The sequence below is a fragment of the Syngnathoides biaculeatus genome, chromosome 3, assembly GCF_019802595.1.
Source record: "Syngnathoides biaculeatus isolate LvHL_M chromosome 3, ASM1980259v1, whole genome shotgun sequence".
In the NCBI taxonomy this organism is placed as follows: domain Eukaryota; kingdom Metazoa; phylum Chordata; class Actinopteri; order Syngnathiformes; family Syngnathidae; genus Syngnathoides; species Syngnathoides biaculeatus.
In genome coordinates this window covers 31,333,749-31,359,734 of record NC_084642.1, presented here as the reverse complement: position 1 = coordinate 31,359,734, position 25,986 = coordinate 31,333,749, and the positions used below count along the sequence as shown (strand labels likewise).

Genomic DNA, 25,986 nt, shown 5'->3' with positions numbered 1-25,986 from the left:
TCCTCTCTAACACCCACTGTCCTCATGTCCTCCCTCACAACATCCATCAACCTTTTCTTTTGGTCTTCCTCTCGCTCTTTTGCCTGGCAGCTCCATCCTCAGCACCATTCTAACAACATATTCACTCTCTCGCCTCTGAACATGTCCAAACCATTGAAGTCTACTCTCTCTCACCTGGTCTCCAAAACATCCAACTTTGGCTGTCCCTCTTATGATCTCATTTCTAATCCTAACCAACTTGTTCACACCAAGCGAGAACAACATCTTCATTTCTGCTACCTCAAGTTACTTCTGCAAATATGTATGTGAACACCTGCCATTCAGGAACAATTTTGGTCCTAAAAGACTTGGTAGCCTGCCACTGGAGGGGAAAAAAAATAATAAATAAATACATTGAAAAAAACAAAACAAAAAAAAAAACCTACACTCCACTTAATTATTCTAAATTAGAAGCATCTGTTAGATATCGTTAGCTGCATAAAGACACCAAGTGTACCCCACAAAATCAGTGGGGTAGACAGACAATCTACTAACATGGCTAAGACCAAAGAGCTGTCCAAATACATCAGAAATAAAATTGTAGAGGCTGGAAAGGGCTACGTATGGGGCAATTATCAAGGTGCTTGGTGAAAAAAGATCAACTGTTGGACCAAATATTAAGAAAATGGAAGAAGCTAAACATGACTGTCAATCTCCCTCGGACTGTGTCTCCAAACAAGACTTTGTGGCATATCATTGATCTGAAGAAAGGTTAGGAATCATCACAGAACTACACAGGAGCTGGTCAATAACCTGAAGAGAGCTGGCACCACGGTTTCCAAGGTTACACTAAGAGATCACACTCTAAAATTATGTAAAGCACTGAAGGTTCCCCTGCTTAAATCAGCACAGGTTGCCCTGCTTCAATCGGCACATGTATAGGCTCGTCTTGAGTTAGCTCATGACTATTTAGATGATCCAGATTCCAGAGAAGTCATGCGAGAATGTTATGTGGTTAGATGAGAACAAAAAATATATTTTTTGGTCTTAATTCCACTTGCTGTGTTTGGACGAGGAAGAATGAGGAATACCATGCCAAAAACACCATCTCTACTGTGAAGCATGGGGGTGAAAGCATCCTGCTTTGTGGAGTATTTCTACGCATGGGACAGGATGACTGCCGTATCAAGGAGAAGACGACTGAGGCTACGTATTGCGAGATTTTAAGGAACAAATATTGTGTCACTTCGTTATCAATAAATTGAAAGTTTAAACAACGTAGAAACGAGCATGAAAACAAACTGAAGAGGGAAAAATAGTGTGGTATAACATTTTTGTATACATAAAAAAAAGTACCTCTCAGTTTCTGATTTCTACACTTGCTTCTGTTCTTTTTGTTCTTGATTCTGATTTCTGCTCTATCTTACTTTTTTCTCATTGCTCTCGATTTTTCACTGAGCTACGCTTGCTTCCATCTGAGTTACGCTTGCTTCCAGTTTTACCGGGGATGACTTCACTATTAAGAATCCACTAGACGATCTCCAATCGCTATCTACCAGGGCATTCGTGTGTTTTAGCCCAGAGTGCCCTATGTGGAGCCAAATGTGTGTGGAAAATGTATGGATTTAATCCATGAACTAGCAAGTATTGATGCTTTTGTACAATGACTGTGACACAAGGTCTTCCTCAACTTATGCTGCAAGTCAGACGCACTGTTGAACCATGGGCTTGGGTAGATAGCGATTGATGACGTTATACCCAGTAAAACTGGGTGCAAGTGTAGCTCAATGAAGAATTGAGAGCAACGAGAGAAGAATTGAGAGCAATGAGAAAATAAAACGGAAAGCAGAAATCAGAAGAGAAACAAGAACAGAAGTGACTGTGGAAATCAGAAAGTGAAAGAAGCTTCTGCAAAAGTGAGCGAGGATTGTATTTGTGTGCACACAATGTGTATGTACAGGTATGTAATTATGTGGCCAACTCTGTTACTGTCAATTGTAAAAGACTGCTAATCAGAGATCCGAAAAACATATAAAAGCTACTGTGATACCACTTCGTAAAATCCTGGTACCATTGGAAAATTTGATTGTTTTGAGATCTCTAAAAATGGAAAAAAAAAACAAAAAAAACCAATAATAATAATAATACTCTGAAGGTAAGAGATACAGCAAGTGGATAAATGGATGACCTTTATTCGCTGATACAGATCAGCTGAAAATCATGGGATCGGTTCAGGACAGCTCATGTTAAATATGAACAAACATCTTAAAAGGTCAAGTATTATGCCTATATACATTCTAAAATAGATATTATAATGAAAAATACATAACATTATTCACTTGTTATTCAATGTCCATACGAAAATATAAATACGAGCAGAGAGCGCGTCATCTATGCGCAAAGTTGTGGAAGTCTTATTCGACGTCCAAGTGGTAGCCATATTGCGTGCATATTCTGTCCATGATGTCACACTGCAACATTCGCCATTGAAAACACGCTGTGCTACCTACTATGGGAGACGAGCAACAGATATATTCGGATTTTCCCGACGCCCCTTCTGACACGGAAGCTATTTTCGAAGAAGAGAACATCTCACAACCAAGTGAAGTGACCGGGGCAATATTACCCTATCCTTTTGAGCCATATTTAGATTATATGCGGATCATACCCAAACCGCATCCATCCAAACCCCCTCCCCCCGTCCAATCCAACTCCGCGGCGGTGATAAACAACACCACTCATGAGCGACGACGACGCCAAGGCCAAACCGCCTCCCTCTCCGATCCACCTCCGCGGCGGTGATAAACAATGCCGTCCGCGAGCGACGACAACGCCGCGGCTAAACTGCCTCCCTGTCTGATCCACCTCCACGACAGTGATAAAAAAACGTCGCCTGCAAGCGACGATGATGCCGCAGCCAAACTGCCTCCCTATACGATCCACCTCCGCGGCAGAGATGAGCCACCGTGGCCCGGCATTGCAAAGAGTCCGCCGATCACGGCTTCAGCCAGGGTGGCACATCAGCACATTTAGCACCCCTGACTTATGGATTACACCCCTCCCCCACAATTTTTTTTCCAGTAGCTGTATACACACCTACCTGTCATTTGTAACCCACAAAGCACTCGTCCTTTGCACCTGTGCAATCCATTTTTCACGACGAACTGGGTCTTTTGGAAAAGTATGAAGAGATACTCCACCCTCTTGAGTGTTCGAGCAATATCCAGCAATACAACGAGCCGGCATTTTGGCTAACACAAAGGAACAAAGACCTCCCTTCCCGCAGGTAAAACCAATAGAAACAAATGAGCCCGCCTGAGTGCACTATTGCCCTGTACGTCACTTCCTGCTTCTTCTCAAAAACAAATCCCTCGAGAGGATTTTCATGGCGGGAGTTACCAAAAGCCATATACGTAAAAATCAGGTTTTGCAGTGAAAAAACAGATGGATCGATACCGGCTGCTGTTTTTTAATTAATAACATACTAAAAATCATGCATTTCATGAAAGTGGAGCTTTAAGTCATGCATAGTCCTGTAATAAAACAAATTAAAAGTAGATCCATGCAAACAGCCTTACCTTCCACTCCACTGATGCACTTAACTCGGTCACGGACTTCCACATTGTAGCCCTCAAATGACATAAAGACTCCATTTGGGTTATAGGGCTCCCGTTGTGCGTAAACCTTTGAGTAACTATGCTGAAACTCAAAGCGATCGTAGCCATCATACTGCACCACTTTTCCATACACCTCAAAATATTTTTCCATCCAACTAAAGGGCATATAAATCTCTCCACCCTCACGTCTACCTTTGACTGCAAATTCATCATTAATCAGGCAGTCAATTTCCTCATACTTGTTTCCACCAACAACAGGTGGAGGTTCTGGAGGTTGTGGAGGGTGCTGTGGGCTGCTAAAGCTAGCATCCCCCTCCTTGGGACTTGGTGCCACCAAAGCAGCTTGAGGCAAAAAACGCAGCGAGGTGTTACTTGAGCAGCGATTCCACAGCAACACAGTGATGAGTGTGAAAAGGGCACAGATGACAATGAGGGTCTTATAGTTGACTCGAGCAGCCAAGCAACGCATGGTTCCAACCACCCTAAAAGAAGAACACAAATGCTGTATTAAATAACACTGGAAACAAATTGGATTTTGTTTGTTCTAGATAAATAAAGTACAGGCTTCAGTATCCTGATAGCAAATAATGCAGTCTGCTAATATTTATGACAAAGGAACAGTATCTCTCAAAAATTTAAATGAATCATTCTAAATTGAGAACAAGGATCATTGTTACAAACATTTACAAGTTTTCAGTAGAATGAATCTAGCGTCAGACATAATTGTAATTAAAACAGCTTCATTTAGGCTCTTCGAGAGGCTTATTCAATGTGAAGACATGGTTTTGTCTTACTCGGATATTACAGATCAAACAACAACAACAACAAAAAATGTATTGAAAACATTTCTCCACCACAATGACTGTAATGTACTCCAATAATTACAGAGGAAGATGACCAAAAAAACACAAATTTCAGCTTAATAATAAAACACTTTTTCAAGTGACTCAAAGATGCGTTAAATTTGTATGCATTATTCATTTACTCCCTTATGCAGCCCTATGTGGGCACAAGCCAGTGCAATCTGTAGGCTGGTCCCAACCCCGGACAAATGCAGAGGGTTGTGTCAGGAAGGGCATTGGGCATAAAACTTTGCCAAACAAATATGAGGGTTCATCTAAAGAATACCATACCGGATCGGTCGTGGCCCGGGTTAACAACGCCCGTCCCCGGCACTGCTAACCTGCAGGGCGTCGGTGGAAATTCAGCTACTGTGGGTCGAAGACAAAGAAGAGGAGGAAACCGGATCCATCGTCAGAAGAAAAAGAGGAATGCACAGAGCCTACAACTGAGTGTAGGGACTTTAATGTTGGGACTATGACGGGAAAAACTAAGGAATTGGTTGACATGATGAGTAGGAGAAAGGTTCATATATTGGGCATCCAAGAGAGCAGGTGGAAAGATAGTAAGGCTTGAAGTTTAGGACCAGGGTTTAATCACAGGTGTCCAAAATTATGAACATCTATTTTCTTAGCAGCCTGCGGCAAAGAGTAAAATTAACATTTGAATCAAGGTTCTTTTTCAGCAGCATCAATATCAAACCTAGAAACTAAAAGGAGGTGTGGAACTAATATTGACTTTTTTATTAATCAAGGTATAACAAAAAAGTTAAAGGTCAGGTGTCGTTAAACGGATGATTTTTGGTATATTATTAAAAAAAAAAACCACAGCCAATATGGTCCCATGTGTTTTTTCACAACAAAACATGATTTTGACGTATACATCTTTTTGTAACTCCCGCCATGAAAATCTCTCAGGGATTTGTTTTTGAGAAGAAGCAGGAAGTGATGTAAAGGACAGCGGCGCCCCCTCGTGGACTCGTTTGTTTCCATTAGTTTTACCTCCGGGAAGGTAGCTCGTTGTTCTTTCGTGTTAGCCAAAATGCCAGCTCATTGCATTGCTGGACATTGCTTGAACATTCGGGAGAATGGAATTACCCTTCATAAGTTTGAAAGAGACCCTGTTCGTTGTGAAAAATGGATTGCACGGGTGCAGAGGACGAGAGCTTCGTGGGTTCCAAATAACAGGTAGGTGTGTATACAGCTCAAAAATAATAGTTTGGGGCGGACCACGTAATCGGTCTCTCTCATAACGTACCAAAAGATCCGCGTATGAAAATGTCTTACTCAGCCTCGTCTTGATAGTGTTCATCGCGTAGTGGCGACTTTGAACATACCCCTAAAAGCAGCATAGCTCGGCTCCACCTCCGCCTTATATGCCACCATGGGCACCGAAACTCAGCCACCCCGTCTGAGGCGCCGCATTCGGCGGTCACAGCTTCTGCAAAGGCTGCGCGCCGGGCTTTGCAACAGGGGCGGCTCTGAAGAACCCAGCTGAGAATGCGTTACTCAGTCGCGTGCACGCATAAAGCGCCCCGGCTCGACTGTGAACACCCCCCTAAAGCAGCACCGCTCGGCTCTGTCATAAGCCACACCAGCCGGCTGCGATGGCTCATCTCCGCCGCGGAAGTGGATTGGACGGGATGCGGTTTGGCCGTGATCGGATATCATCTGAATATGGCTCTAAACAATAGTGTAATATTGCCCTCAGGGCTCGAAACAATAGTGTAATATTGCCCCGGTAACTTAACTCGGTTGTGTGGTGTTGTCCTTTTCGAAAAGAGCTTCGGTGTCAGAAGGGGTGTCGGAAAAATCTGAATTATCTCTGTTGTTCGGCTTCCACAGTAGCAGGCACTGTGCTTTTTCAACGGCAGAAGTGACGATGACATCAAGGACTGAGGACGCGACTAATATGGTGACCACTTGGATGTCGAGGGACACTCAATTTCGCAACTTTGTGCATGGATGACACGTTCTCCGCTCACTTTTTTTTTCGTATAGACATTGAAGTGAATACTGTTATATGTATTTTTCATTACAATATTTATTTTACAATGTTTATAGGGATGACAGCCCCACTTTAAAGAGAGCATTGTTAACGTTCGCTCCAATGGGTAGGGGAAGATGTCGGTCTAACCTGGCAGGCCGAAACATATTGTGAGAGTCTGCTGGGAACCTCTGGCAGAATCCCCCAGTCAGAATGCGTTTCAACTCCCAACTCTGGCAGAACTTCACCCACGTGTAGGGGGAGGCAGGGGATATTGAAGCCGAGCGGATTGTGTTCCGTATTGATGAGGCGACCAACCGAAGCTGTGGATGTAAAGTAGTCAGTGTCTGTCGTCGCGGCAATCCCCAAACATGAATGCAATCAAACTGAAGGAGTCTTATCAGGCCTTTTTGGCCTGTGGGATTCGTGAGGCAGCTGATGGGTACCGGTTGGCCAAGCAGAACCAGTCACTCATATTTGAAAAATGTACGGGTGTGGTCAGTCATGGTCACAGATAAAGTTGCGGGTGTCATTAGAGATGGAATCTCAAGACCTTAAAATAACTTACTGAGTTGTTATACCAGAGTATGTAGTTCTTACCTAATATCATCATCATAATTTATTGACATTCCACTGAGACTGACATTTTTAAAGAGGTCAATAGACATTCAATTTCAAAACTAAGTAAGCATATAATCAAATTATTTTATTTCATCATGATGTATTATTATAATCTATCATAATTTACGGCAGTAACTATTGTCAACCCATTGATGAAACCCAGCAGGAGATGATCTATATCTTCCTAAAGCATGTATAGGGGAAAAGTTTTCTACTTCAAGATAACATGGTACCACGGGGGAAAATTACCGTTTGCATTTAGATATATTGACAGACTAGTCTAACATTAGAACCAACGTTCCCTCTAATTTTTTACGTGTCTGAGCAAACACACGAAGCCCGTGAGCGCCCCCTTTTAGCAACATCAGACGTATGCACTGTGGTCAGATCAGTGTCATCAATTGAAGTTACATGGCTCATTCAAGGATTCACATTAGGGTTAGAACATTTCTAAGAACAATTAATTTTACAATGTCAACAAACAAAAAAATACATTGCTAACTAAAACAAGCCAACTATGAACTATAAATTTAAAAGGTCATTTGCAACTTTGTTTCATTTTTTCCATTTAACCCACAATGACATCCCTGTCTGTTTTTCTTGGTGTAAAACTGAATTACTGCTTGCAGAATATGTTTAGCAATGCGTGTTGAAAGCTGAATGATGCTCCCAAACAGTTTTTAAGGTTAATGTAATGTTGTTATTATACATTGTGTACAGAATTAGCTTTTTGTGCACTGAATTGTCTGTGCTTTCATCCTCAATCAGGCTGTGCCAAGGTGGAATTTTTACATTATACACCATCTCATCCTGTATTTTCTACTTTGGCTTCAGACCAGACTTTTTTTTTTTTTTTTACTCAAAAAAAGAAAATCTAGTCCAGTATCACCACTTTTTCTTCCATGATTCACATACATTGACATTCATTAAAGCAACAGCACTATTTTTTTTTTTAATCATTATTATCGAGAGTAAACACAAGTAGCATGTCGAACTCTTTGCTCTACGTTGGCCAGACTGTGTGGGTGGATGGTGTTGGTAATGAGTGTAGCCCTTTAAGAGCCGAGGGGTGGGGGCAGTCAGGTAAATAGCTTCCGTGTTAAAAAATAAAATAAAAAAGTCGGGCTGTGGTTCACTGTGGTGGATTGGTTTTTATGTGCGCTGAGAATGTCTATGTATTTCTACTCGTAACAAATTTTACGCGCGTGATTTTTCGTGCTCGACTGTGCAAATTTGAGAGTGCGATGGCGTGTGGGCGCGAACGCGCTCGTCATATGTAAGTGGGTGCGGAACACAGCTTTGGTGGTCACTGAGGCAAAAACCTGGGCGTGAGAGGAGTTTGGGTAGGCCATGGAGAATGACTTCAGGATGGTTTCAAGGAAAATCTGGTCCACCATCCGGCATCTCAGGAGAGGGAAGCAGTGCACCATCAACACTGGGCATATAGTAGAGATGGGGCGATGCTGACCTTAACTCAGGATGTTGTGAATCGGTGGGGAGAATATTTTGAAGACTTCCTCAATTCTACCAACACACCTTACCATCATCAGCACTCATCTACTACTCACTCTCTCGCCTTTGGACATGCCCAAACCATCGACGTCTGCTCTCTCAAACCTTGTTTACAAAACATCCAACCATCCCTCTAAATGAGCACATTTCTAATCCTGTCCAACCTGCTTACTCAAAGAGAGAACCTCAACATCTTCATTTCTGCTTCCTGTTCTCTATTTAATGCTAAAGTCTCTAATCAGTACGTCATTGCTCACCTCACCACTGTTTTATAAACTTTGACCTTCATCCTAGTAGCGACTCTTCTGTCACATAACACACCAAACACTTTTCGCCAGTTGTTCCAACCTGCTTGTACCAGTTTCTTCACTTCCTAACCACTCAATTGCTCTGGATGGTTGATCACAAATATTTGAAGTCATCCACCCAGTGATCTCTTCTCCCTGGGGCCTCACTCTTCCCCCTCCACCTCTCACATTCATGCACACATATTCTGTTTTACTTCGTCTAATCTAAATTCCTCTCCTTTAAGCGCATCCCTCCATCTTTCTAATTGTTCCTCCACCTGCTCCCTCCTTTCACTGCAGATCACAATGTCATCTGCGAACATCATGGTCCAACGGGATTCCAGCCTAACCTCATCTGTCAGCCTATCCATTACCAGAGCAAACAGTATGGGCTCAGAGCGGATCCCTGATGCAGTCCTACCTCTACCTTAAATTCTTCTGTCACACCTATGGCAGACCTCACCACTGTTCTGCTGTCCTCATACGTCTTGTATTATTCTAACATTATGTCTCCGCCACACCAGACTTCTGCATGCAATAACAGTTCCTCTTTTGGTACTCTGTCATAGCCTTTCTCTAGATCCATAAAGACAGCGCCTTTTGATCTTTCCTGTACTTTTCCACTAGCATCCTCATGGCAAATAATGCATTTGTGGTACTCTTTCTAGGCATGAAACCATACTGTTGCTTGCAGATACTTACATCTGTCCTGAGTCTAGCTTCAACTACTCTTTCCCATAACTTCATTGTGTGGCTCATCAACTGTATTCCTCTATAGTTCCCACACCTCCGCAAATCGCCTTTGTTCTTAAAAATGGGAATTACCACACTTTTCCTCCATTCTTCAGACATCTTCTCGCTACATTTTTAAATACTTAAAAGTACAACCAAGCTCACCGTTTACATTGTTAAATACTTCAGTAAAGCACATACAACTGAACTCAGTGTCGCTTCTGGTGCCTTTTTAAATAGCATGCATGGATGCTCCCGTATGTTTTATGCTAGTGTCGGTATATATAGCCAGTCACTCACACTTGAAAAATGTACAGGTGTGGTTAGTCATGTTCGCTGATATAGTTACAGGTATGGTCCACCAGTCATCCCCGCAGACAAAGTTGCAGGTGTGATTAGGGATGGAATCTCAAGACCTTAAAATAACTTATTGAGTTGTTATACCAGAGTATGTAGTTGTTACCTAACACCATAATCATAATTTATTGATATTGCACTGAGACTGACATTGTCATTGTCCCAACATTCAAAGTCTCTACACTCCGTTGTAGGCTCTGTCCATTCCTCTTCTTCTTCTGTTGATGAATCCGCTTTCCTCCTCCTCTTCTTTGTCTTCGACCTACAGTAGCCACATGTCCACTGACGCCCAGCAGGTTAACGGTGATGGGGACGGGCGTTATTAACCCGGGCCACAACCAATCCTGTATGGTTTTCTTTAAATGAATGCTCATATTTGTTGGGTACAGTTTCATGCCAGATGCCCTTCCTGACGCAACCCTCCTGCATTTATCTGGGCTTGGGACCAGCCTACATATTGCACTACCTACAAGCTTGTGCCCCCATAGGGCTGCATTAGTGGCTCTGCCAATCGCGAGACTTAAAATCTCCAAACAGAAAAGTAATAGCATGAGAACAAAATTTTATGGTAACTTGATTGTGCAAGTACATCTAAAGGTGCATATATTTTTATGCGCATGTTTTGATATGCAATGTGTGCTAGATTGTGCACTTTGTAACCTCATGGTACAACCCCATTTGTCTAAACTTGCTGTAATGCCGGATGATCTTGATACTGACCTCCAACCCACTCAGAAAGAAAGAGTCAAGTGGCTGCAGATGCTAGCGCTGTTCAACATCATCATTGCTCTTCTTGGAGCCCATTTGACCCCTGTATATTAGAAAAGAGAATTTACAATTCCATTGCAACTTTAGTCAAAATTAAGTTTATTTGTATAGCACCTTTAAAAACACCTTTAAAAACAACAAAGTGCTCTAACAGAGTAAAATACAGTGCACAAACATGACAATCGATCATTAAAAAAAAAAAAAAAAAAAAAAAAATCAAAATAATAAACAAAAGAACTGAAGACTCAAGGAATGCAAGAACCCAGCTTGCCCAACTGAGACCAAGACAGTTTATCACAATTTTGGATCGTGTGGAGAAGCCCAATTTATAACTTGAGTATTGAGTTTATAAAGTTTGGGAAAGCTTGGTAATGCTTTCTCCTAACCAGACCACCTTTTTGCCATTTATATTCATATTATTCGAAATGAATAATTATTTATATTATTATTATTGCTATTGATGCTAAAAGCAGCATTTGTCCAATCAATGCTCGTTCAAACTAAGTCCCATTCAGGAAAATTGTAATAGGAGTATATTTTCAGATTTTTGAGACATACTGCCTATAGACAGCTTGTGAAATGGTGTTGGGGAGTTGTAGGCAGAAATAACCACGTGCCACTTCCATCCTGCTGTGTGTCACACATACGTGACACCTTTCCTAATCCAGATGCCCTAGAGTAGACAGGATTTATATGGTCTATATCCTGAATATTTCTGTTTAAAGGTGTAAATGTTTATGTATTTTTTATATGAAATGAACTTACATCACAGAACTAAAAATCACAGCATTTTTATTGTACTGTTTGCTTACATTGTGTATAAATGTTTCTTTCATAACATTTGCACTGAATGCTTATTTTCTCTGAACTTGTTGCACCTTGTCTAGATTCAGCGGCTCACCTAAGTTCAGGTTTGGTCGCTTTAGAAACACTGATCAGTTCAGGTGTCAGAACTGATCCAGGTTCTAACATTTTTTACATTTAAAAGCAGCAAAAGAGTACGGTGTGAAATGTTCACTGCATATTACAGACTGCTGAAATTCACCCTCTTTGTTAGCACAAACCTGGCCCACTGTCTTCTGAGGCTTGGATGTTTGGGAAACTAATGTAAACTGTGACCAAAATAATGCGAATTACTACAAAACTGAACTACACTTCTTTACCATTGTTACAGAATGACTTTAGCTTAAAATCACTGAGGTCGCTAATGGTGTCATTTGAAAGAGGAATTTGGGATAATCTACCTTTGGCCGCTGTTCCGATTATCAGATTCGCCATCTTTAATGCAGCTGGTTGCTGTTTTCACCAATGATGTGTGGCTTGCCCTCCTTTGCGATAAGGGACGCAAATTCTTATAATGTTGTGAATCGGTTTGTTAATGGGTACAAATCCAAGAGCAGGTAGAGTGGCTGTACCATTGAATCTGGCTCTCTTCACCTTGAAATCAGCAAGCGTTGTGTTCTTGTATTCCCCATCTCAATGCAGCTTTTCAAAGTGTTCCTTTAATTTTGCCGGTGCGAGGCGAGTTGTTCAATTTGGCGTTCCATATCATGCAGATAGGACGCTGACTCCCATCCCGATCCATATTGTACATATTTGTTCTTTTTTCTTTCTTTTTTGCTCGACATAGTATGGATTAAAATATGAAGAAAGTAATTACACGGTATACTATGATGGCGTTTACACATTGGCTCAATCCTGAGTGCACTAAATTCCTCACAGCACTGATTGGCCAAGCAATGTCACATGATTATCAGCAGCCAGTGATGACCCAGCGGGGCATGTCATCATTTACAGACATGATGAGTTGGTGTGCCTCGATCTCTTCAGCAGAGGCTCCACCGAACCCCTGAGACCGACTCACCTAACTCCTAGGGCTTGATCGAACTCAGGTTAAGAGCCACCATTGCAAATCAGAATTGCCTCACCCGAATTGTCAATTGCTTCACCTGGAAAGAATTTTAGGTTTTAAACATATCAAGTATTTGACCAGGAACTTATAAGTTCGTGGAAAAGCCCCTATTGCAAAACCGTCGCTTTGGAAACTCGCGAAATGGCTGCCTGGCATAATCGTCGGTCAAGAGCAGAGGCAAAGCGTGGCCACCCACGAGGTGGTGAGTCATGTGACAATGACTGAGTTGGATGAGTAGCTTTGATTTCACTACGGGAAGGGCCAGCCAAGGAGGCCCGGCTTCTGTTTACTACCGCAAGTTTGAAAACGCATTGGACCAAGAAAAGGAAGACTGATTGCCGATTGTCACACATATTCCCGCCATGATAGATCAAAGAAATACGCACACAGTTGATCACTGAGCTCGACGGGAAAATTATCACGATCTTCAATCTCGATCATATCATCAGGTCAGCCCTAGCCAAGCAATAATATTTTTATGATAATGGGTTTTTTTTGGTTTTTTTGACAGTTATGTAAAACAAAGGACAATCTCTGACCCTTTTATTGCATTACTCTGCCACAGTGAAGTATCACACAAGATAACTTTGAAAGGCTGGACACAGAGGCAGAATGTCATACTACACCCACAACAAGTCGAATCGCATATTGTCGCATGCCATATTTCACCTTGCATGATATCTGTGCAAGAATCCACTTGTGACGCCAGAAAAGGCTGAAGTCATGTAACGTGTACACGTTAAGACATGTTTTGGATTCCTTGTCCTAAAGGCAACTGAATCACTCAGGTGAAGTGGATGGAGTTTGATAAAGTTGTGAACTATTATTTCAGAGAACTGCTGCATCAACAAAATAAACAGAGAGAAAGGTGGTAGAGGGGTCAACCCATAAAAGTGAAGGTTCTGAATTCGGTTCCAAGCCTCTGCAACCATGTTAAAGTGTCCTTGAGAAAGATATTGAAACAAGTTACTCCAATAGGTGAATGAGAAGAAGTGTTAAAGAGGTAGAAAAATGCGATACATGTGAAAAAACAAATAACCAAACCCAAATTACACCATCCAGAAAAAAAGATTCAGTACAAAATCTACGTGACTATACATAACTGTCAAGCCACTACGAGCATAGTTGCTCTAAAATTTTAAAGGGTCCACATTTTGCTGAACCAACTTATTTCTTGTTGAAAATATTGGTCATCTACGGTGCCTCACTAAATGTGAAATATGCATTAAAATCATCCACACATTGCTGAGTTTCAGACATTTTTCTGCCAAGAGGCACAGAATCAGGTCATTCATATTTCTCAAGCTTATATACGTTTCTCGCAAAGATTTCCGGCTTTCTTTTCCTTTCCCGAGCCAGTGCTGTCAACATAAGCGTGCTCTCATATGTAGGTTTTCTACATGGAGAACACCAATCAGAGGAGAGGGGATAGTCTCAGACAAAAAAAAATTATAAAGCTGACACAAAACTGGGTCCAACAGACGTATCTGCCAGTGAGACACTCATATAACAAAATAAAGGTATTTTTTTTAAATCATCATGACACTTTTATTCTAAGTCCACATTAGACATTTGATGGAGGTCTTAATAGCCAAAACACAGGACCTGTAAAGGGCCACTGTCATTAAATGCATGATTTTTAGTATGTTATGAATGAAAAACGGCAGCCGACATGGACCCGTGCGTTTTTTTACCCACCACAAAACGTGATTTTGACGTATACAACTTTTTGTAACTCCCGCCATGACAATCCTCTCAAGGGATTTGTTTTCGAGAAGAAGCAGGAAGTGACGTACATGGCAGGACTGCTCTCAAGTGGACTCGAGCTCGTTGTTACTTCGTGTTAGCCAAAATGTTGCATTTCTGGACATTGCTTGAACACTCGGGAGGATGGAGTTACCCTTCATAAGTTTGCAAGAGATCCGGTTCGTGGTGAAAAACGGATTAAGCGGGTGCAGAGGACGAGTGCTTCGTGGGTTCCAAACGGCAAGGTATGTGTGTATACAGCTACTAAAAAAATATTAGTTTGGGGCGGACCACATAACCTTTCTCTCATAACATAACAAAAGATCCGCGTACGTATGACAGGCGTGCTAAATGTGTCGATGTGCGCGTCGGAAGGAAGAACGCTGTTGACAATGCCGCATTCAGCCGTGTGCGACGACAACGCCATCAAGCGCCCCGGCTCGACAGTGTTGTTCATCGCGGACGGCGGCGGCTATGAACAACGCTCTAAAGCAACCCGGCTCGGCTCCGTGATAAGCCACCACACCGCCGAAAATGAGCCACACCGGCCGAGGCGCTGCGTCCACCAGTCAGGCTTGCGGACAGTGGCGGTTCTGAAGAACGCTACCGACAATGCCGCACTCTGCCGTGTGCGACAACAATGCCGTAAAGCGCCCCAGCTCGACGGTGTTGTTCGCGGCGTACTGTGGCGACTATGAAGAACGCCCTAAAGCAGCTTGGCTTGGCTCCGTGACAAGCCACCTTGGCGCCGAAAATGAGCCACACCGGCCGGCTGCAATGAGCCGCGATGGCTCATCTCCGCCGCGGAAGTGGATCGGACGGGGAGGCGGTTTGGCCATGATCCCATATCATTTGAATATGGGTCCAAATAATAGGGTAATATTGCCCCGGTAACTTCACTCGGTTGTGTGATGTTCTCTTCTTTGAAAAGAGCTTCCATGTCAGAAGGGGCGTGTTCGTCTCCCATAGTAGGGTCCACCGCATGTGTGAATGCAATATGTGTCTCTCAAAATCTGTATTTTATGTCAACCCAAGAAAACCAACTAAAATTGAACTGAATTTTCCCCCAAGACTCCATAATGAATCCGTCTTAATGTTTATTTCATTGTTTCATATATTTGGTTTGCACTTGCTTTTTTCATCCCCCCAAAGTGATCTTTATGTGCATGTTTGCAAAAACGAAAATAATAATCTACACGTCTTTCGTTCGTATAATCAACATAATTTAATACAACACTGACTGTCATCACGCGAATGAAAACTTTCAACAGAATTCACTCAGAAGTTAAGTAGACTCAGCCTACATATTTAAAGGGGAATTCCAGTGGTTTGCATTAACAATGTATCCAATAGGTCATGTAATATCTACGCGATCTTGACAATGTGATGTTAAACCCTCTCTAATTTAATAGTGCTTTGAGAAGATTTTTAGACAATTACGAATTTTCAGGGGCGCTGCGATTTTCGCGAGTCAGATGACCTACGTTGGGCGTATGTGACGTGTTGTGTGCCGTTCGAAGCGCTCGATTACATGAGACACCATTATGCCCAGCGCTGATCTCTCGGATTTATCCACATCTGATGAAGAAATAGCACTATCGGTTGATCGGGAAGACGGAGGAAAACTTTTATAAAGGGCGGCGGAGCAGTGAGCTCACTCGGCCGAGGAGCACGTCTCCGCGTGACAGAGTGAAGGGCGCGTCAGTAGAGTGAACCCATCCAACATGGCCGCGTGCCCGGATGAGGTCACGTGGTCGAAAACAGTCTATTGACGTAAACCATAGCAAAGGCAAATACAGTTAAATACAGAGTAGTATCAAATACATTTACAAATCTAAGACTTTTAAGTGCATCTTATGGTTGCAAAAATATGGTACATACTGCATCCAATGTTAATGGCATTTCGTTATTCGTGGTTGTGTAAGGAACTTAACCCCCGTGAATAACGGAGGAACAGATTTTGGTATTATGACACCACAGATTATGGTATTATGACGACAGCACACCAATGATAATGCGCAACAATTTATCCTCAGTGACGTACATAAAGTACATTAGCAGCAGCGCTGATGATTGAGTTTTCTTTAAGTTTGTAATAACGAGACACCTGCAGGTAAGCAAGCTGTTTGTGACTTCTATGCGGGAAAATTTCCTGCGTTATTCCAAAAGCAGGAAATGTGGATGATTACAATGAGAAAAGATTAATATAACTGCTAAAGCCGACGAGACGTGTGCATTCTAACGAGAAATAAACGGGCGAAGGTAAGTTCGGATACTTGCTGGCATGGGTTCGAAACTATAAGCGTTGAGGCTGTTACTAATGTAGCAGCCTCAGAACAATAGCAAGAACGAGTAAAAATGATTAAACAACCGAACAGCACACGTCCCAACCAAGTGAGACAGTTTATATGAAGCTGACGGGTAGTTAGCATCCTAGCTAACGGTTGTTTCACATCCCTGGGAGGGTGAGCTTTGAAGTTCTTGGTTTTTTTTTTTTTTTTTTTGGTAGTTTAATTAATACGTTACGTTTAGTCATTGTCAATGTCATGATGTTAAACACACGGGATGAAAAAGTGATTTAAAAGAAGAATGTTTCTCGAAGAGGAATATTGGTGGTCTTTTTTTTTTCTTTTTCCCCTTTTGGGAGGGTGTCGTTAAATGAAATACAAGATACTGTCAACGACCTTACCTGCGACATCAACGGTGACAACGACGCAGATCTGTATCGTATTCGGCCAACCTGACAGAACTTGTTTTCGCCTGTAGGTAATTGAAAACTACCTACTTCACCCCAGGAAAGTAAAGGGCGCACAGGACGTACTGTCTCGGAGGTACAACAGCGACTGACCAACAGTGCAGTGAAGGTTTTGCTTGGAGGTGGGAGGATTTTTTTTGTATCGCGAGATAATACGAAAACGCCAAGCACCAATCAAATGGCAAATTTCTTCGTCAACGCTCCAGGAACACAGAGACAATAATATATATACAAAAGCGACCATGTTGGAAAGGTCGACGTTCCCATTGAAGGCAACGATAGGCACTGAAATTAAGTCGTATCTTGGTAATTTCTCAAACGATTTTCTGGAGAATTGGCTTTTTTTGTCAATGAATATCATTTGAAAACCAAATCAAGAACAACAAAAGGACTCCCGGTTCCCTTGTCTTAACTGTACGGCGTTTTACACAACCGAGGATAAGTGCCTCAGAAAATGGATGGATGGTATGCAGCACAAACGGAGAGGGGGTGGGGGATCTTTCATCTCTTGGTATTCTTGATGGACATACACGTGGAATGCACTGACGACATTGACCACCGTTGCTGTCAGGACGGAGCTCAAAATGGGCGTGTCATATCTAGCGATGCTAAATAATGTGGTGGTAATCATCTCAGGTCTTAAATATCTTTGTTAGCTACGTCGCTAATATTCAATCAGTTGTCAAAGTTCAAACGTCAGAAGTTAATGTTTGTTCCACTTTTTAAAGTGGGCACAGAATTTTCCACAATGCATCTAAATAATTAAAATATTCTCATTAAACTGTAGTCTAGGCAGGGGGTAGTAGATATTACTCATAAATTATCTAGATTTTTGGATAATTATATGGAACCACAAAGCAATGGCTGTCAACCATTGTCACCCTGGGACCCACCTTCATAGAAGTCAAGAACAATACAGATTTTTTGTTTGTTTAAAAATAGCCTCTGACAGTACACTATATCATGTTTTATATGTTTGTTTTTTTCATTTTCGTTTCTTTTTTTAATCTATCCTTTTCAGATGTTCAAGCAGAATGGAGAATCTGTATCCCTTTGATGCAGGAACAGTTTAACCGGGCAGGAGTGTTTTTTTCTTTTTTTTTTTAATTCTCATTGTGGTTCTTGGAACAATGATGGATAATTATTGAAAAGTTCAGGTAGACAGGATGTGATACTATATAGTGACAGATAACTGGATACTAACATAATTTCTAAATAGAATTTGCAAGTCGTGCATACTCTTTGTGAAGGGCAACAAAGAAACTCTCTTTTTGGTGCTGTAATGTATTTTGCATGAAGTCCACTTTACCAAAGTTTTAAATAATTCAAGACCTCTTAATCCTGCTGCCAAATCTTGTGAAATATTCTGTGAGACAGAATTAACAAAAGTGTCAGATCATGGAGCACAAGACATGCATGATTCAAGATCTTGGAAAGGAATGTTGAGACATTGTTGTCCCACATTCTCATGGCTCACTGGTAACGCTGCATTTCTAGAAATAACAAATACTGTAAAGAAACAACGTGAAAACAATTGTTACAGTGGATAGAAAATGTCCACACTTCCTGTTAAAAAAATGAAAGGTTCTGGAGATATCAATAAACATCATTCAAGAGACATAATTTAAAAACTCCTCCCACCACAAATGTGACATGGAATACAACAACAAAAAATATGAAAGGGTAATTACATACAGAATATAAAACCGAAGTAATATGGTTGTACAAGCTAAATTCAATTTATTTGTATTAAACAAGCCATGCAGAGGGCAACTCATTGCTTTCCCAAAAGGTTATGGACTTTTGTTGCTGTTACTTTATACTATTCATAATTCCTAAGGACCTATTTCCAGAAACTCAGCCCCAATGTATGATGTTGCCACCTCCATACTAGACTGTAGGTATGGTGTTCTTTTGGTGATGAGCAGTATTCATGTTTGTGCTAAACATACCTTTTGGAATTATGGCCCAAAAATAGAACTCCCAAACACATGGGAAAATGTGTTACAGTTGGTTAAAAACAAGGTGAAACTTTTGGGACATAATTCCAAAATGGTATGTTGGGTGCAAATAAAACAGCTCATCACCAAAAGAGCACGTTACAGTCAAAGGGTTTACTCCATAAGAAATTAAATTCATGTGGCTTAATTTGAGGTTTATTCTTTTGCATTTAATCTAAATGTGTGTGTGTGTTGAAGACAAAGTCCGAGAATAGTAGAAGCATATAAAATAGACTACTATGAAGTAATCAGAAAGGACTCTGAAGTATAGAATACAACGGCTATGTGGTTTGAAGAGTCTAGACTGTTATCCAGACCTTACTTCTACTACAACTTGATTTCTTGCCGCCAGCAGTCTCCTCTGAAAAAATGTCCTTATTATGGTCAACAGTTCTATGACAAGAAGTAAATAAAAAAACCTCTTTCTGCTCCATTTAGTTTTTGTCATTCTTATTGATTTGTTCAATGTCCCATGATTTTCAGTTTCCTGTGGTACTATTTTGTACCAAACACGTAGTCGTGTTGAGCTGAGCCATAACAGGGTTAGTCTTAAAAGCACATTTGCTGAGCAAAAATATATTTTTACATTTTCAAAGGTTGATTAAACTTAATTAATTGGAGACTATGAATTGCCCATAAATGGGATTATGTGTGCGAATGGTTGTTTGTTTCTATGTGCGCTGCAATTGGCTGGCAACCATTCCGTCTATATTCCGCCTCCTACCCAAAGACTGCTGGAATGGGCTGAGGCACTTCAGTGACTTGTGAGGATAAGCTTCTTAAATAATGGATCGACGATTAAACGTAGCATATCTGCAGAACTAAGATTTTGGTCTTTCTCTCGGTGGCTTGAATTAAACAACGTCTCTTAGTTCCATGTATAAAAAATGTGGACTCATCAAGCTTCAAACAGCAGTTCCACCTTTGATTCCTGTCAGAAATCATACTTGAGTAACAGCAGCAGAAAAAGGGGATTACAAGATTTAAGGCACATGGCAAAAAAATGCAACACAGACTTCACAATTTAGAAATATAGTAGATTATTAAAGCAAATTCTGCATCGTATTTGAATAAGTCTTAAAAGTGTTATGTGTGAGGGGGAAAATATGCAGCCAGTTGCCTAGATAAGAAGGTCACTTTCCTCTTCATGGATCTATATAGTTGGCACCAACTCTGAACTGACTGACGGGGAGAGATAAGGCCCTCACCACCCCTAACATTCATTTGATCTATGGCTCATTTGTATTCTAGGACCATCTCTCATTTTGAGTTTTGGAAAGAGAGGAGGTCTATCCTTTAATGTGGCTCTCTCTATCTGACATCGAATTAAGGCACAAGGGAATGGATAAATTGATGGAAAAGGTTTCGTGGACAGATCCAGTATATTGAAAGTGTGTGTGTGCGTGTGATTGGATGCATATGTGTGTGTGGAGGACATTCATATGAAACTCCAATTTCATAACTCCATCACTATGGCATCTTTGCCAGCAGTTTATGGCCAAGGCCTAGAGTATCATGAAATGATTTTTGTGCCCACACAGCATGGGTGCATCCTCATTGCCTTATCACCTTAATTCTCTCCTCATAACTGTTTTGGGTTGCAGAATATTCACATGGATCAAATATGGTGCGCAAGCACAATTCAGTCACGGATGTTGCAGTAACGTGGTTAAATGGGCTGACTTCCATCCAAGCAGTGTGGACTCAGTTCCCACTCGGCACCGGTGTGAATATAAATGTGAATGATTGTCTCATGACTGGTAATCTTGAGGACAGCACGGTGGAAAAGCTGTAAAGTGTTGGCCTCACAGTTCTGAGGTCCAGTGTTCTATCCCAGCCCTGCCTGTGTGAAGCTTGCATGTTCCACCCCACCATGCCTGCGGGGTTTTCTCCGGGCACTCTGGTTTCCTCCCTCATCCCAAAAACATGCATCAATTGGAGACTCTAAATTGCCCCTAGGTGTGATTGCGAGTGCAGCTGTTTGTCTCTATGTGCCCTGCGATTGGCTGGCAACCAGTTCAGGGTGTACACTGCCTCCTGCCCGTTGACAGCTAGGATAGGCTCCACCACTCCAGTGACACATGTGAGGATAGGCAGAAAAGAAAATGGATGGATGGATAATAATAAGAGTATTGGGCTGGACCAAAAAGCCGATGGAGGCGGAGGAAGTTGTTTAGAATGGTTTACTTTGTATTTTGGGACAACTCAAAGAATCTATATTTCCACAACGTAATGGTGGTCTGTAGGAAATGCAACCCCATAGGGGCACAAACCAGTGCGATCTGTAGGCCGGTCCCAAGCCCGGATAAATGCAGAGGGTTGCGTCAGGAAGGGCATCCGGCGTAAAAACTGTGCCAAACAAATATGAGCGTTCATCTAAAGAATCCCATACCGATAAGTCGTGGCCCGGGTTAACAACGCCCGCCCACGGCACTGCTAACCTGCAGGGCGTCGGTGGAAATTCAGCTACTGTGGGTTGAAGACAAAGAAGAGGAGGAAACCGGATCCATCGTCAGAAGAAAAAGAGGAATGCACAGAGCCTACAACTGAGTGTAGGGACTTTGAATGTTTGGACTATGACAGGAAAAGCTCAGGAGTTGGTTGACATGATGATTAGGAGAAAGGTTGATATTCTGTGCATCCAAGAGAGCAGGTGGAAAGGAAGTAAGGCTAGAAGTTTAGGAGCAGGGTTTAAATTATTCTACCACGGAGTAGATGGGAAGAGAAATGGAGTAGTGGTTATTTTAAAGGAAGAGCTGGCTAAGAATGTCTTGGAGGTGAAAAGAGTATCAGATCGAGTGATGAGACTAAAATTTTGAGGGTGTTATGTATAATGTGGTTAGCGGCTTTGCCCCACAGGTAGGATGTGACTTAGAGTTTAAAGAGAAATTCTGGAAGGAACTAGATGAAGTAGTTCTGAGCATCCCAGACAGCGAGAGAGTTGTGATTGGTGCAGATTGTAATGGACACATTGGTAAAGGAAACAGGGGCGATGAAGAAGTGATGGGTAAGTACGGCATCCAGGAAAGGAACTTTGGGGGACAGATGGTGGTGGACTTTCCAAAAAGGATCGAGATGGCTGTAGTGAACACTTATTTCCAGAAGAGGGAGAAAATATAGTGACCTACAAGAGCGGAGGTAGAAGCACGCAGGTGGATTATATTTTGTGCAGACGATGTAATCTGAAGGAGGTTACTGACTGTAAAGTAGTGGTAGGGGAGAGTGTAGCTCGACAGCATAGGATGGTAGTGTGTAGGATGACTCTGGTGGTGGGTAGGAAGAATAAGAAGACAAAGGTAGAGCAGAGAACCATGTGGTGGAAGCTGAGAAAGGAAGAATGTTGTGCGGCCTTTCGGAAAGAGGTAAGACAGGCTCTCGATGGAAAGCAGAAGCTCCCGGAAGACTGGACAACGACAGCCAAGGTAATCAGAGAGACAGGCAGGAGAGTACTTGGTGTGTCTTTTGGTAGGAAAGGGGAGAAGGAGACTTGGTGGTGGAACCCCAAAATACAAGAAGTCATACAAGGAAAGAGATTAGCGAAGAAGAAGTGGGATACTGAGAGGACTGAGGAGAGGCGAAAGGAGTACATCGAGATGCGACGTAGGGCAAAGGTAGAGGTGGCAAAGGCTAAACAAGAGGCATATGAATACATGTACACCAGGTTGGACACGAAAGAAGGAGAAAAGGATCTCTACAGGTTGGCCAGACAGAGGGATAGAGATGGGAAGGATGTGCAGCAGGTAAGGGTGATTAAGGATAGAGATGGAAATGTGTTGACTGGTGGCGGTAGTGTGCTAAATAGATGGAAAGAATACTTTGAGAAGTTGATGAATGAAGAAAATGAGAGAGAAGGAAGAGTTGAAGAGGCAAGTGTGAAGGACCAGGAAGTGGCAATGATTACCAAGGGGGAAGTCAGAAAGGCACTACAAAGGATGAAAAATGGAAAGGCAGTTGATCCTGATGACATACCGGTAGAGGTATGGAAGCAATTTGGAGGGATGGCTGTAGAGTTTTTGACCAACTTATTCAACAGAATACTAGCGGGCGAAAAGATGCCTGAAGAATGGTGGAAAAGTGTTCTAGTTCCCATTTTTAAGAACAAAGGGGATGTTCAGAGTAGTGGGAACTATCGAGGAATAAAGTTGATGAGCCACACAATGAAGTTATGGGAAAGAGTAGTGGAGGCTAGACTCAGGACAGAAGTAAGTATCTGCGAGCAACAGTATGGTTTCATGCCTAGAAAGAGTACCACAGATGCATTATTTGCCTTGAGGATGCTCGTGGAAAAGTACAGAGAAGGTCAGAAGGAGCTACAGTGTGTCTTTGTGGATCTAGAGAAGGTCTATGACAGAGTACCAAGAGAGGAACTGTGGTACTGCATGCGTAAGTCTGGTGTGGCAGAGAAGTATGTTAAAATAGTACAGGACATGTATGATGGCAGCAGAACAATGGTGAGGTGTGCCTTAGGTGTGACAGAGGAATTTAAGGTGGAGGTGGGACTGCATCAGGGATCAGCTCTGAGCCCCTTCCTGTTTGCAGTGGTAATGGATAGGCTGACAGATGAGGTTAGACTGGAATCCCCTTGGACCATGATGTTCGCAGATGATATTCTGATATGCAGTGAAAGCAGGGAGCAAGCAGAGGAACAATTAGAAAGATGGAGACATGCACTGGAAAGGAGAGGAATGAAGATTAGCCGAAGTAAAACAGAATATATGTGCGTGAATGAGAAAAGTGGAGGGGGAAGAGTGAGGCTACAGGGAGAAGAGATAGCGAGGATGGACGACTTCAAATATTTAGGTTCAACAATCCAGAGCAATGGTGAGTGTGGTAAGGAAGTGAAGAAACTGGTCCAAGCAGGTTGGAACAGCTGGCGAAAGGTGTCTGGTGTGTTATTTGACAGAAGAGTGTCTGCTAAGATGAAGGGCAAAGTTTACAAAACAGTGGTGAGGCCGGCCATGATTTACGGATTAGAGACGGAGCACTGAAGAAACAACAGGAAGCAGAACTGGAGGTGGCAGAAATGAAGATGTTGAGGTTCTCGCTTGGAGTGAGCAGATTGGATAGGATTAGAAATGATCTCATTAGAGGGACAGCCAAAGTTGGATGTTTTGGAGACAAGATTCGAGAGAGCAGACTTCGATGGTTTGGACATCTTCAGAGGCGAGAGAGTGAGTATATTGGCAGAAGGATGCTGAGGATGGAGCTGTCAGGCAAAAGAGCGAGAGGAAGACCAAAGAGAAGGTTTATGGATGTGGTGAGGGAAGACATGAGGGCAGTTGGGGTTAGAGAGGAAGATGCAGGAGATAGGCTAAGATGGCAAAAGATGACACGCTGTGGCGACCCCTAATGGGACAAGCCGAAAGGAAAAGAAGAAGAATAAGAATGGTGGTCTGTAGGAAAAAGGGCCCGTGTGGGAGAGCTTTATGGTGAGGCTCGAATGGGCAGCAGAGTGGGAGACATGGGAGGAGACTGGAGGCAGATGAGAAGAGGATAAGTACATACGGAGTCAACAAGTCATCTTTTCAATTACAAGAGAAGGAATTTTGAGAGTCGGGCTGTGTAAAAGGGATGAGTGCAAATTACTCTGGCGCTCAATCTCAGGTGTGCCTATGCAGTTTAAATGCAGGCAGTTATGAGTGGCTGATTGGGGACACGCGGTTGGGCGAGGAAGGTAATGACTGCTGGAGATCAAGGAAAAAGCGAGGCACAAAATGCTACCCAAGCTCCAAAGAGAAACTGCAGGGAAACACCTGTGAAAGTTGAAGGTTGAACTAATAAAACTATCCACCCATTCATCCAATTTCTGAGTCGCTTATCCCCATGAGTGTCGCGGGAGTGCTGGAGCCAATCCCAGCTGTCATTAGGAAGGAGGCAGGCCACAACCTGAACTGGTTGCCAGCTAATCGCAGGGACCATGAAGACAGACAACTGTCGCACTTACAATCACACCTAGGGGCAATTGAGAGTTTCCAATTAATACTTGATTTTGGGATCTGGGAGGACAGCAGAGTCCCCGGAGAAAACCCACGGAGGCACAGGGAGAACATGCAAACTCCACACAGGCGAGGTCGGGATTTGAACCCCGGTCCTCAGAACTGTGAGGCCAACGCTCTACAGCTGTGTCGCCATGATCCACTAGAAATAAAGTCACTATATGTATTTCATTAATAAGCAGAAAAATGTACATTTTTACTTTTTTACTTGAATGCATTTATAAAGGTGTACTTTCATACTTTTGCTTAAGTCAGGGAGTTTTTTTTTTTTTTGCACAAATAACATAACTTTTACTTAAATATAGAATACCAGTACTTTTGTCATATCTAACAGTTTAGCACCAGATGAAGCATAAAAGTTTTCTTCTCTTCCTATAAGGATGTTAAGGGCCCATATTTTATCAAACCAAATTTTCTATTACTCGGGATGTAATATTGGTTCTATTGTGCTTCAGTACAAATAGTCTTTATGGCTTGACGACTGAAACCAGGTCATTATAATTTCTAAATCTTATGTAAGTCAGTAGCGAAGATCTCCGGTCACCTATCCGCTCCCACTCCACCACTGTCATCATAACAAACATGTGCACTCCCACCAGAGAGTCTTCTATTCAACCAATCAGAGGATAGTTGGTGATCTTAGCCAAATATGGACAAAGCGGATGCAAAACTGGGTCAAGCAGAAGTAGCTGCCAGTTGGGCCTTTTCTGTTTTCAAATGAAATTCACACTTTTATACTAAGTCCATGCAAGAGACACCCTATGGAGGTCTAAATAACCAAAATACTGTACATATAATGTAGTTTGTCCTGAAATTGCTCAAATATCAAGTTGTTCAACAGATAAACTGGTACTTTCACTGTAATTACTGAGTGTCTG

General features: G+C 42.2%; 1 protein-coding gene and 1 long non-coding RNA gene across 6 annotated transcripts in view; one reads left to right on the top strand and one right to left on the bottom strand.

Annotated features, from left to right (window-relative positions):
• Positions 1-17,186, bottom strand: part of LOC133498478 (D-glucuronyl C5-epimerase B-like) — a 74,532-nt gene extending 57,346 nt beyond the window's left edge. For all 5 annotated transcript variants that reach the window (XR_009794324.1, XR_009794322.1, XR_009794323.1 and 2 more), the window contains exons 1-3: positions 17,047-17,186; positions 10,652-10,742; positions 3,558-4,078 (exon numbers count right to left, since the gene is read on the bottom strand). Coding sequence is in view for 2 of the 5 variants with exons in the window: in XM_061815361.1 (XP_061671345.1) it covers positions 3,558-4,065 (508 nt within the window). In the remaining 3 variants the exon portion in view is untranslated. The remainder of the gene's footprint in view (positions 1-3,557; positions 4,079-10,651; positions 10,743-17,046) is intronic.
• LOC133498480 (uncharacterized) lies at positions 17,117-19,545 on the top strand. Its single transcript, XR_009794325.1, has 2 exons — positions 17,117-17,234; positions 18,134-19,545. It is a non-coding gene; the product is annotated as an uncharacterized LOC133498480 (long non-coding RNA).
• The last annotated feature ends 6,441 nt before the right edge of the window (positions 19,546-25,986 follow it).